The sequence below is a fragment of the Bison bison genome, unplaced genomic scaffold, assembly GCF_000754665.1.
Source record: "Bison bison bison isolate TAMUID 2011002044 unplaced genomic scaffold, Bison_UMD1.0 scf7180017864144, whole genome shotgun sequence".
NCBI classification, from domain to species: Eukaryota; Metazoa; Chordata; class Mammalia; order Artiodactyla; family Bovidae; genus Bison; species Bison bison.
Genome location: NW_011494716.1, coordinates 596,114 through 608,004, shown reverse-complemented (window position 1 = coordinate 608,004; position 11,891 = coordinate 596,114). Strand labels below are relative to the sequence as shown.

The 11,891-nt window shown below is 54.1% G+C and overlaps 1 protein-coding gene across 2 annotated transcripts; it reads left to right on the top strand.

Annotated features, from left to right (window-relative positions):
- Positions 1-48: 48 nt before the first annotated feature.
- Positions 49-11,238, top strand: PKMYT1 (protein kinase, membrane associated tyrosine/threonine 1). Of its 2 annotated transcripts, XM_010840336.1 has the most exons (9): positions 49-243; positions 626-734; positions 6,846-7,345; positions 8,207-8,700; positions 9,351-9,457; positions 9,588-9,760; positions 9,844-10,001; positions 10,788-10,886; positions 10,965-11,238. In XM_010840336.1, exons 3-9 carry the CDS (start codon positions 6,995-6,997, stop codon positions 11,074-11,076), a joined length of 1,494 nt encoding a protein of 497 aa, XP_010838638.1. In that variant the 5' UTR covers positions 49-243; positions 626-734; positions 6,846-6,994; the 3' UTR covers positions 11,077-11,238. The 2 variants fall into 2 exon arrangements, with proteins under 2 accessions (XP_010838638.1, XP_010838639.1); XM_010840337.1 differs by lacking the exon at positions 626-734.
- The last annotated feature ends 653 nt before the right edge of the window (positions 11,239-11,891 follow it).

The window sequence follows — 11,891 nt, the reverse complement described above, 5'->3', positions numbered from 1 at the left end:
TCGGGGAGGCGGTAGGGGTAAGAGGCGTTCCTGGGCGGGGCCTCGAGGCCGGTTTGGAATTTTTGGCGCGAGCTGGGTCCGCGCGCGTTCACGGGCCGTTCCCCCTCGAGAGTCCCCCCGCCCGGGTGTGGGGAGCGGTGGGCCGAAGACCGCGGCCCGCCTGACCGCCCCGAGGTCTCCCGCGCCTTCCGCTGACCCGGAATCTGGGACTTTGCTGAGCTGCGCCCCGCCCACCCGCCTCAGGTGAGCCCACACTCGGCCCTGAGGGTTCCCGGAAGGGACCGCCCTCTCCTCCCTTCTGCCGCCTTCCGAACAACTCTTAGTCCCCCTGACTGGCCTTCCTTGGATCTGCCTCACCCCCAACCCCTTCCCGCCTCCCTCCTCACCCCTCCGTCAGCCCAGCCCTCCCTGGGCCAGCCCAACCCCACTGCTCAGCCGTCCTTGGGCCCCCTCTGCGCGGCCGGCTCCGCCCACTTCCCCTCTAGCCGCTCCTGCCTCCTTCGCCGGGCCTCCCTATCCCCCTTGCTGGGAGCCCCTTACCCCGGCGACTGCTCCTCCTTTACTTGCCCTCCCCAAGAAAAGCTCCTCCCCCGTGACAGCAGGTCTACTCCACTCTGTTCGCCAGGGTTTCCCCACGCCCACGGAGGTGAATCAGCTTCGGCCCTGCCCTGGAGGAACTCACAGTCTAGTGCGGTAGACGGTGGTCAGCAGATGGCATCCTACCCACTGAGAGGGTGAGGCCCCTGAAAGGTCATCCCGGCCTGGCCTCTGCTTCGGGCCGCCCTGGATTCACCGGGAGCCCCAACTTCTCCTACCTCCCCCACCCCCAAAGCTGTTTGGCCATGCTAGAACGTTTAAGTACTGTGGGATGGTGTGAGAATTGGTTTAAGGCCTGGAGGCCGTACTTTCAACGAGCACCCTACGGGGTCCTGACACCCTGGTCCCTCACTTTGAGAAACTCTGGGATAGGATTCCTGAGATGGATAGAGGCAGAGGGAGCGTCCCCACAGACTGCAGGGTGAGTTCTCCATGCAAGCCCTCGTGGGGTCCCTCCCCTCACCCCTCACTTACTCAGGCATTGGAGGACACCCTCAGATGACCGCTCCTTCCAGTTTCAGTTACTGACTCACCCCCCTGTGCTGAGTATGGACTCCTTTTGATACACTGTGGCTCCTCTCAAGATTAGACTCTTCTTTTTTTTTTCCCCCGCTTTTTTCTTTCAATTATAACATTATAGCCACACAATAGCCCTCTCTACTCCAACAGAAAAGTCATTTATACCCATGGGACCACTGTCTTTTGTGTATTCTTTCAATTACTACTCAGAGCATTATATAACAGATACTGAGGGATCTGTTTGCCAACATCCGCTGGATCATGAAAAAAGCAAGAGAGTTCCAGAAAAAAACATTTATTTCTGCTTTCTTGACTATGCCAAAGCCTTTGACTGTGTGGATCACAATAAACTGTGGAAAATTCTGAAAGAGATGGGAATACCAGACCACCTGACCTGCCTCTTGAGAAACCTGTATGCAGGCCAGGAAGCAACAGTTAGAACTGGACGTGGAACAACAGACTGGTTCCAAATAGGAAAAGGAGTATGTCAAGGCTGTATATTGTCACCCTGCTTATTTAACTTCTATGCAGAGTACATCATGAGAAACGCTGGGCTGGAAGAAGCACAAGCTGGAATCAAGATTGCCAGGAGAAATATCAATAACCTCAGATATGCAGATGACACCACCCTTATGGCAGAAAGTGAGGAGGAACTAAAAATAAAAAGCCTCTTGATGAAAGTGAAAGAGGAGAGTGAAAAAGTTGGCTTAAAGCTCAACATTCAGAAAACGAAGATCATGGCATCCGGTCCCATCACTTCATGGGAAATAGATGGGGAAACAGTGGCTGACTTTATTTTTTTGGGCTACAAAATCACTGCAGATGGTGACTGCAGCCATGAAATTAAAAGACGCTTACTCCTTGGAAGGAAAGTGATGACCAACCTAGATAGCATATTCAAAAGCAGAGACATTACTTTGCCAACAAAGGTCCGTTTAGTCAAGGCTATGGTTTTTCCTGTGGTCACGTATGGATGTGAGAGTTGGACTGTGAAGAAGGCTGAGCGCTGAAGAATTGATGCTTTTGAACTGTGGTGTTGGAGAAGACTCTTGAGAGTCCCTTGGACTGCAAGGAGATCCAACCAGTCCATTCTGAAGGAGATCAGCCCTGGGATTTCTTTGGAAGGAATGATGCTAAAGCTGAAACTCCAGTACTTTGGCCACCTCATGCGAAGAGTTGACTCATTGGAAAAGACTCTGATGCTGGGAGGGATTAGGGGCAGGAGGAGAAGGGGACAACAGAGGATGAGATGGCTGGATGGCATCACTAACTCGATGGACGTGAGTCTGGGACTGAACTCCGGGAGTTGGTGATGGACAGGGAGGCCTGGCGTACTGCGATTCATGGGGTTGCAAAGAGTCGGGCACAACTGAGCGACTAAATTGAACTGAACTGAACTGAGGGATCTGCATACCAGATGCTAGACTAAGCCTTCCATGAAGCCAGCATTACAGGTCCACAAGCCCCTGAGTCCAGGTGTGTGTCCTGGACTAAATGTCTAAATTCTATAATGTCTCCAGTTTTAGAAAGCTAATAGGGTGCATGTAAGACATCATAGCTCAGTTGGTAAAAAATCTACCTGTAATGCAGGAGACCCAGGTTCAATCCCTGGGTCGGGAAGATTCCCTGGAGAAGGAAATAGCAACCCACTCCAGTATTCTTGCCTGGAGAATCCCATGGACAGAGGAGCCTGGCAGGTTACAGTCCATGGGGTCTCAAGAGTCGGACACAACTTAGCAACTAAACCAATCAACCAACCAACATATGTAACACTACCCATTCATGCATCTGGGACATCATCTCATAATCAAATACATTAGTATTTCTATACGAATGTTTATACTTAGAAGGAAGAATAAGCTGGGTCGGATTTTTCTTCTAAATGCGTATTGCATGTAGACACCCAATTGTTCCAGCACCATTTATTGAAAAAACTATTTCTTTCCTACTGAATTCTTTTGGCACTCTTGTGAAAATCAATCGACTCCTTAAGTGTGAGGGTTTATTTCTGAACTCTCATTTCTATTCGACTGATCTTCATGTCCCTCCTTACGTCAAGGCAGGGTGGGCCTTTTCAGTAATGAGTCATTTTCCTCTTGCTACTCCCAAGATTTTCCCCTCATGTTTGGTTTTCGGCACTTTTGATTCGGTGTGTGTGTATCTCCATTTATCCTACTTGACGTTCATTGAGCTTCTTGGTTATTTTTACAATCACATTTGGGAAGTTGTAATCCATATTTTTCTAGCTTCTTCTCTTCTCTGGTGTACCCATCATGCATATGTTGGTTCACTTTGTTGTTCAGTCACCAAGTTGTGTCTGACTCTTTGAGACCCCATGAACTGCAGCACATCAGGCTTCCATGTTCTTCACTATCTCCTGGAGTTTGCTTAAATTGATGTCCATTGAGTTGGTGATGCCATCCAACCATCTCATCCTCTGCCGCTCCCTTCTCCTCCTGCCCTCGATCTTTACCAGCATTGGTGTATTTTCCATTAAGTAGGTTCTTTGCAACAGGTGGCCAAAGTATTGGAGCTTCAGCTTCAGCATTAGTCCTTCCAATGAATATTCAATGTTGATTTCCTTTAGGATTGACTGGTTTGATCTCCCTGTAGTCCAAGGGACTCAAGAGTCTTCTCCAGTACCACAGTTTGAAAGCATCAGTTCTTTGGCCCTTAGCCTTCTTTATGGTCCAACTCTCACATCCGTACATGACTACTGGAAAAACCATAGCTTTGACTATATGGACTTTTGTTGGCAAAGTGATATCTCTGCTTTTTAATATGCTGTCTAGGTTTGTCATAACTTTTCTTCACTTAATGCTATCCTATATTTCTCTGCAGCTTGTTTCCCTTTTCTTCATCTGGTCTTCAGATTGCATAATTCCTATCAATCTATCTTCAAATTCACTAATTATTTCTTCTGCCAGTTCAAATCTACTTTCAAACCCCTTAGGTGATTTTTTTTTCATTTCAGTTACATTGTACTTTTCCAACTCTGCATTTGCTTCTTTTATAATTTCTATCTTATTATTGATATCCTCTACTTAGTTGAGATGTTGTCATCGTGTTTGCTTGAAGTATGGCTTCCTTTAGTTCTCTGCACATTATTTATAGTGGCTTGCTTCATTGCTTATTCTAAAGCATGGATAACAACAAACTGGAAAATTCTTAAAGAGATGGGAATACCAGACCACATCACCTGACTTCTGAGGAACCTGTATGGAGGTCAAGAAGCAACAGTTAGAATCCAACATGGAATAATGGACTGGTTCATAATTGGAAAGGAATACCTCAAGGCTGTATATTGTCACCCTGCTTATTTAACTTATATGCAGAGTACATCATATGAAATGCTGGGCTTGATGAAGCACAAACTGGAATCAAGATTGCTGGGAGAAATATCAATAACCTCAGATATGCAGATGACACTACCCTTATGGCAAAAAGTGAAGAGGAACTAAAGAGTGTCTTGATGAGAAAGAGGAGAGTGAAAAAGCTGGCTTAAAACTCAACATTCAGAAAACGAAGATCATGGCACCTGGTCCCATCACTTCATGGGAAATAGATGGGGAAACAGTGTCAGAGTTTATTTTTTGGGGCGCCAAAATCTCTGCAGATGGTGACTGCAGCCATGAAATTAAAAGACGCTCCTTAGAAGAAAAGCTATGACCAACCTAGACAGCGTATTAAAAAGCAGAGACATTACTTTGCCAACAAAGGTCCATATAGTCAAAGTTACGCTTTTTACAGTAGTCATATATGGATGTGAGAGTTGGACCATAAAGCTGAGTGCCAAAGAATTGATGCTTATGAACTGTGGTGTTGGAGAAGACTCTTGAGAGTCCCTTGGACTACAAGGAGATGAAACTAGTCAATCCTAAAGGAAATCAACACTGAATAGTCATTGGAAGACTGATGCTAAAGGTGAAATTCCAATACTTTGGCCACCTGATGCGAAGAGCTAACTCATTAGAGAAGACCCTGATGCTGCAAAAGATTGAAGGCAGGAGGAGAAGGGGATGACAGAGGATGAGATGGTTGGATGGCATCACCGACTCAATGGACATCAGTTTGAGCAGGCTCCGGGAGATGGTGAAGGACAGGGAGGCCTGGTGTGCCGCAGTCCAGGGGGTCGGACACAACTGAACAACTGTGAAGTCTGTCTGTTAAAGACATCTGGTCTTTCTCACAGGCAGATTCTGCTGTGTTTTTTTCCTGTGTATGGGTCACACTCTCCTATGTCTTTATATACTTTGTAATTTGTTGTTGAAAACTGGACATTTTAGATTGGTTCCTCACTCTGCATCTGGGGGCTTGGGATTATTTGCTTGTTCGTTTAGTGACCAGCCAGACCACAACAGTGATGTCTCTTTCCTCTGCAATGTGAAGCCTTTGACTTTGCTCCTCAGAGGCCCTGGCCTTGGGCCTGTGCACAGTCACCCTGGGACACTAGTGGTTTTAGGGGTGCTCTGTTTGTCTCTTCCCTGATCATACCCAGCTGTCAGGCCCCACCAGTTGCTGGCTGATTGCTCTATTGTTTTTGACAATGCCCTGGAGCATCAATTGCTCCATAGACTGATCAAATCAAATTTGGACTTTAAAGGGGTATCTTTGGAGTTCCAGACTTAAGTTTGTTCTGACCCCAGGAAGCCTCATCTTAGATATATCTTTCCAATAGTTCTATCTGGTACACTAGCTGGCCTGTGGTTCAGCCAATAGCACTAACGGAAGTACCAGCTTCCTGCTAATTGCTTATTAGCAAAGCCTCCATTGATTTTAAGAGTACCTTTAGGCTTGAACTTCTCATACTCTGTTACTAGTCAGGTCAGTTTTTTGCAGAGAGAGCTTTGGAGCTCTCTGTTTCCTGACCTGCCTGTCCCCTGGGCAGAATCTCTGAACTGGGGGCATGGACAGTGGAGCCTGTCTCTGAATATCACTGCTGCCTGAGAGTGAGGCAGTAGTCCCCAGGCTTCTTGGCTGGCCTTTGCCAGTGTGGGATCTTCTCCTGAGGAATGAGCTGGGACTTGAACTGCTGGGCTCCTGTACTGCAGCTCAGTTAGAGCTTCTGCCCCATGAGTGGCTGGTGAAAGAAGGGAGCCCCAGTTTCTCTGCTACACTCAGTGGAAGCTTAGCCTCTGCCACATGGAGCTGGAAAGAAACCCCACTAACTGAGTTTTAGCAGCTCAACCACAAAAAAGGAAACAAGAAAGACATTTGTAATTCAGACTTTCTTTTTTCCTTTGGAATCGGAGATAAGGGGTAATGGGCCTGTGTTAATATTTTTACCTTACAGTCTCGGAAGAGGTTGGACCTTTTTTTTGTAAGTTTTAATTTTTTTTTTTTTTAATGTTTTTGGCCATGCCCCAGGAGCCTGGCGGGCTACAGTCCATGCGATTGCAAGGGGTCGAACACAACTGAGCGACTAAGCACAGCACAGCACATGTGGCGTGGGAGATGTTAGTTCCCTGACCAGGGATTGGACCCTGGGCCAGGGCAGTGAAAGTGCCAAGTCCCAACCACAGGACTGCCAGGGAATTCCCAAAGCTTGGATATTTTAAGGCTACCCAGGCAGGGCTGTGCACACAGGTGGTCTGGCTTCAGAACCTGCCTTGGTTAACCTCTGTCGGGCTGTGGGAGCCTCCAGGACAGGACGCTGTGGTTTTCAGTTTGTGTTTTTCTACCCTCGGGGACCAGTGACAGGGCATTCATTTGTATACCTTTTCCTGCAGGTGCTCGAGGTGCCGCGGCCTCCATGTCTAAAGCGGAGTGTGTGTGTGGTGTCGATGTGGCTGTCTTCTGCAGCCTCTTTGGGGCCACAGGACCAAGCGCCATTTGAGTGACTCACCATACTCTGCCTCCCGGGGTGCCTGTGCTGGACATGCTCATGCCCGCCGAGGGCACCCCGCCACCCCTGGGTGGCACTCCCGTCCCAGTCCCAGCCTACTTCCGCCATGCAGAACCTGGCTTCTCCCTCAAGAGGCCCAGAGGGCTCAGCCGGAGCCTCCCACCCCGGCCCCCTGCCAAGGGCAGCATCCCCATCAGCCGCCTCTTCCCTCCTCGGACCCCAGGCTGGCATCAGCCCCACGCCCGGCGGGTGTCGTTCCGGGACCAGGCCTCTGAGCCCCTGCAGAGCCCCGGGTATGACCCAAGCCGACCGGAGTCCTTCTTCCAGCAGAGTTTCCACAGGCTCGGCCGCCTGGGCCACGGCTCTTATGGGGAGGTCTTCAAGGTGAGTTGGTGACAGCTCTGTGGGTCTGTCTGGGGTCCCCCCTGCCGTGGCTACCCTACCCCAGCCAGGGTGGGAGGGTGTCCAGGCAGCCTGCTCCCCACCCTCCCCTGACGGCCCCCCTCACAGGCTGGCAGGCTCCCCTCAGTGCTGGACTTGGCTGCTTTCTCATACCCCCCTACACAGGCCCCTCTGAGGCCCCTCAGTACACACTCTCCCCTTGTCCAGAGCCTGGCATGCCTTGCGGTGGCTCCTGCCTGCCATCTCCTCCTGCCCGGAGCCAGCCATCTGGGGGTCTTGGCAGCTCCACCTGGCCCCTGAGCCAGAACCACCGCCCCCATCTCCCTCCAGCCGCAAGCATTCAGGCAACTCCTCCATGCCACCTTTTGTTCCTTAAAATATATTTTCCAATCATGTATATTTACTTTAAAATGTAGTTTTCCTTACACAAGTACTACATGAAGACAATTTTGTTAAAAAGTACAAACAGGAACCCCTAGGTCAGCTCTCCTTTCTGGAGGAAACAGATGATTGTCAGGTGGGAGTCTTGCTTCTAGACTTTTCTCTGGAGTTGACCACATAAAGACGAAACCATTTCATAGGCTGCATGCAGACCACACTGCCTTGCTATTCTCTAGGCAGCTTCTTCATCTAACACATCCTCCCGGACCAGTACTTAGAGGTCTGCCCTGTCTCTTCCATCGCTGGGTCTCCAGCAAACTGGCACGTGGTGTGGTTTGTCCAGCTTTGCTCTTGCACACACAGGGGGTCCTCTAAAGTGGCTGCCATGTGACACCTCCTGCACACTGAGATCTTAACTGAACTTCGGGGTGGTCCCAAGTGCCTGTGCCCCCTCCCTTCCAGGTGCGCTCCAAGGAAGACGGCCGGCTCTATGCAGTGAAGCGCTCCATGTCGCCGTTCCGGGGCCCCAAGGACCGGACCCGCAAGCTGGCCGAGGTGGGTGGCCATGAGAAGGTGGGGCAGCACCCGCGCTGTGTGCGGCTGGAGCAAGCCTGGGAGGAGGGCGGCATCCTGTACCTACAGACGGAGCTGTGTGGGCCCAGCCTGCAGCAGCACTGCGAGGCCTGGGGCGCCAGCCTGCCCGAAACCCAGGTCTGGGGCTACCTGCGGGATACCCTGCTGGCCCTGGCCCACCTGCACGGCCAGGGCCTGGTCCACCTGGACGTCAAGCCTGCCAATATCTTCCTGGGACCCCGGGGCCGCTGCAAGCTGGGCGACTTCGGGCTGCTGGTCGAGCTGGGCGCGTCGGGAACTAGCGAGGCCCAGGAAGGAGACCCCCGCTACATGGCTCCCGAGCTGCTCCAGGGCTCTTACGGGACAGCAGCAGACGTGTTCAGGTGAGGGCTGGGGGCGCTTCCTGGTGGGTGGGGTGTGGTCAGCAGAGGGACACCAGCCCAGCCCAGAGTCAGGAAGACTTGGTTTCAGGCCAGGAGACCCTGCCTCAGGGGGATGGAGGTCCCGCCTTCCAATCGAGAGGGCCTGGAGAGTTAGGCTGTCTAAGTAGAGAAACCTCAGGAGCCACCTTGCGTGATTCACTGGTCCCTGGGAGGGACCGTATTACTCCATTTACAGGGGAACAGACAGCAGGTGGAGAGATTTTCCCCAAGTCCACAGTTAGCAGGCGGTAAAGCTGGGCCTGGACCAGGTGCTGGGTTCCAAGGTCCAAGCCAGTCACCCCTCCCCTGCCTGACAGTAGCACCTGGTCACCTCAACAGGACGAGGAGAGCCTCACTGTTAAGTCACTGTTAGCAACCAGAGTGCCAGTCCCGTGGGGGCGGGGGCTGCTGGGAGGACTCACCACGGTGGTGTGTGAGCTGTGCTGGCCCGGAGGTCCACGCTCCACGAAGTGGTCCCTGTCATCAGCCCCTCCTCCCCCAGGGCCCTGGCTCACGGTGGAGGCCAGCAGCCCTCTCCGTGGGGTCAACCCGAGTTGCTGGGTTCTGCATCTCACGGCCCTCCCCGCCCCGCTTCTGTCCCCGTCCCCCAGCCTGGGCCTCACCATCCTGGAGGTGGCATGCAACATGGAGCTGCCCCGCGGTGGGGAGGGCTGGCAGCGGCTGCGTCAGGGCTATCTGCCCCCTGAGTTCACGGCTGGTGAGTTGGGGGGCAAGGGCCGGGGGGCTGTCTGCCACGGGGAGGACAGGCTCTGGGGGTCGGGGTGGCTGGTGGCAAGGGGCTGGGAGGTGCAAGGCCCTGCCCCTGACGTGGCCCTGCCCGGGGACAGGGCTGTCCTCTGAGCTGCGTTCTGTCCTCGTCACGATGCTGGAGCCTGACCCCAAGCTGCGGGCCACCGCCGAGGCCCTGCTGGCCCTGCCCGTGCTCAGGCAGCCACGGCCCTGGAGCGTCCTGTGGTTCATGGCTGCCGAGGCCCTCAGTCGAGGCTGGGCCCTGTGGCAGGTAAGGGGGGAGGGTGATGGGCCGCCTGGCTCTGCTCCCTGCCCAGGGCCTGCCCGGCCTCCCCTGAGCCCCTGTCCCTGCAGGCCCTGCTCTCCCTGCTCTGCTGGCTCTGGCACGGGCTGGCGCACCCCGCCAGCTGGCTGCAGCCCCCGGGTCCGCCGGCCACCCCACCTGGGTCGCCGCCCTGTGGCCTCCTCCTGGACCGCAGCCTCTCCAGCACCTGGGACGACGACAGCATAGGGTGGGTGAGGACTCGGGAGTGGCCGCTGAGGGCAGGGAGGGGGGCAGGCGTCAGCGTGGTGAACTGGGAACGCACCCACAGACCTGGCCGCCTTCAAGCCCCGGGAAGGAAACCAAGGCTGGTGGGGGTGTGGCCTGGCCTAGTTTGAATGCAGTTCTTTCTAAACTTGGTGCACAGAGCAGGGTCTGTACTGAGCAGAGAACTGGCAGCCTCCCACCGAGGGTGCTGCCACACTGGGGGGCTGCACAGGGCCCACTGCACTGCCGAGAGGCGGGCGGTGCAGCCCCCACCCCCGCCACCCGAAGACAAGGCGTCATCTTTCCTCTGGGGAACAAAACCCCCAGAGCCTGGCGAGCCCCTTCCCTGGGAGGAGTAATTCCTTAGTCCCAGGTGCCTGGTGGCCAAGTGACAGGCCGTAATTAAGAAACTACTGCAAAGGAAAGCACATGCTCGGGGCAGGCAGCTCTCTGGAGGGTTCACGCCATTCACCCCCGGGAGCACATTACAGCAGACGGAGTGCCAGATGAGCTTCATTTACCACAAGATCATTTCAGTCAGCTCAGTCAGAGCCTCAGTGCTCTAAGGGACAGAGGTGGCCTTTGTGTGCAGTCAGGTGGACTTTGGAAGCTGTCAAAGCCCTTCTTTCAACTCCACCGCACACCCATTGTCCGGCACCAGCCCCGCCTGCTTCAGGCAGATCCGCCCAGGGACAGGTGGGCGTTGCTGCTCCGTTACCCTCCCCTCCACAGCCTGCTGGTCTTGCCCACCCCCTACACCCCAATCCAGGCCCTCGCTGTCTCCAGAGGCCGTTCTGGCCAGGGCTGCCAGCAGCACCTCCACCCCCTGCAGTGGCTCCCCTGCCCCCCGGAGCAGGCACACGCCAAGGTGAGCTGGCCCAGGGTCCTGGGGTGGGAGGGGGCAGCTCTTGGCCCTGAGTCACTTCTCTGTTCTTCCTGCCCTCAGGGATGCTCTGGACCTGAGTGACATTGACTCAGAGCCCCCTCGGGGCACCTTCCCCGCCTTTGAACCTCGGAACCTCCTCAGCCTGTTTGAGGACTCCCTGGGCCCAAGCTAAGCCCACTGGCCCAGGCTCAGTGCTTTTAACCTCTTAGCCCCTCCCTTCCATCATCCTGGAGGCTGGGGTCCCTGTGTGGACTCCAGTGGTCCCTTCTCCCTGGCTGTGTCTAATAAAAGGTATTTGAATCTTGGGGCGCACCCAAGCTTGCTTGTGTGGCAACACAGTGCTTCCTGCCCCCTTTTATTGACGTCGCCTAGGGCCTGAGGCCCCCCGGGACAGGCTGAGCTCTGTTCTAAGTCCCCAAGCCCCAGGCCAGCAGATGAACTGGGAGCCACCGACTGTGTGGGACAGAGTTCCTGAGCAGGTGTGTTGCTGGTGGGCAGGTCAGTTGTCAGAGCACTCAAGGTGGAGGGTGGGCCCTCAGTCCAGCAGGGCCGGGTCCAGGGCCTTCCAGCATTTTAGGTCTCTGTGCCAGTTGCCTGGAAAAACCAGCAGCTGCTTTCCTGCTCTTAGGTCCGGGGGTGAGTCTAGTCCTGATGCCCAGACCCCTCAATCCACAGTCTCCGGACAGAAGGGAAAATCAGTGGGTGAACCTCGGGCTGCTGGGAGGGCTGGCACACAGGGTAGATGGACAGAGGCCATGAAGCAAGGGCAGGAGGCTGGGCAGCCGTGAGGAGCCTTATGTGAGGTACCGAGGAGGCCCAGAGTTGGCGATGGCTCTGGGCTGGCAGGATCACAACTGTCCCTTTGGCCCAACTGTCGGAAGTCACACAGAGGGTAACTGGAGGCCCAGAGAAAGGAAGGTTGCCTTTCAACCTACGCAGTAAGACTAAGTTCCCTGGAAGAACGCAGGCAGGGCCACTGGAGCTCCA

Excerpts from the sequence above, each read along its gene's own strand:
- PKMYT1 (XM_010840337.1), top strand. The coding sequence starts at position 6,995 with ATGCTCATGCCCGCCGAGGGCACCCCGCCACCCCTGGGTGGCACTCCC. Across the intron at positions 7,346-8,206 it reads CTTATGGGGAGGTCTTCAAG|GTGCGCTCCAAGGAAGACGG; the intron begins GTGAGTTGGTGA and ends CCTCCCTTCCAG. Across the intron at positions 9,761-9,843 it reads GAGGCTGGGCCCTGTGGCAG|GCCCTGCTCTCCCTGCTCTG; the intron begins GTAAGGGGGGAG and ends CTGTCCCTGCAG.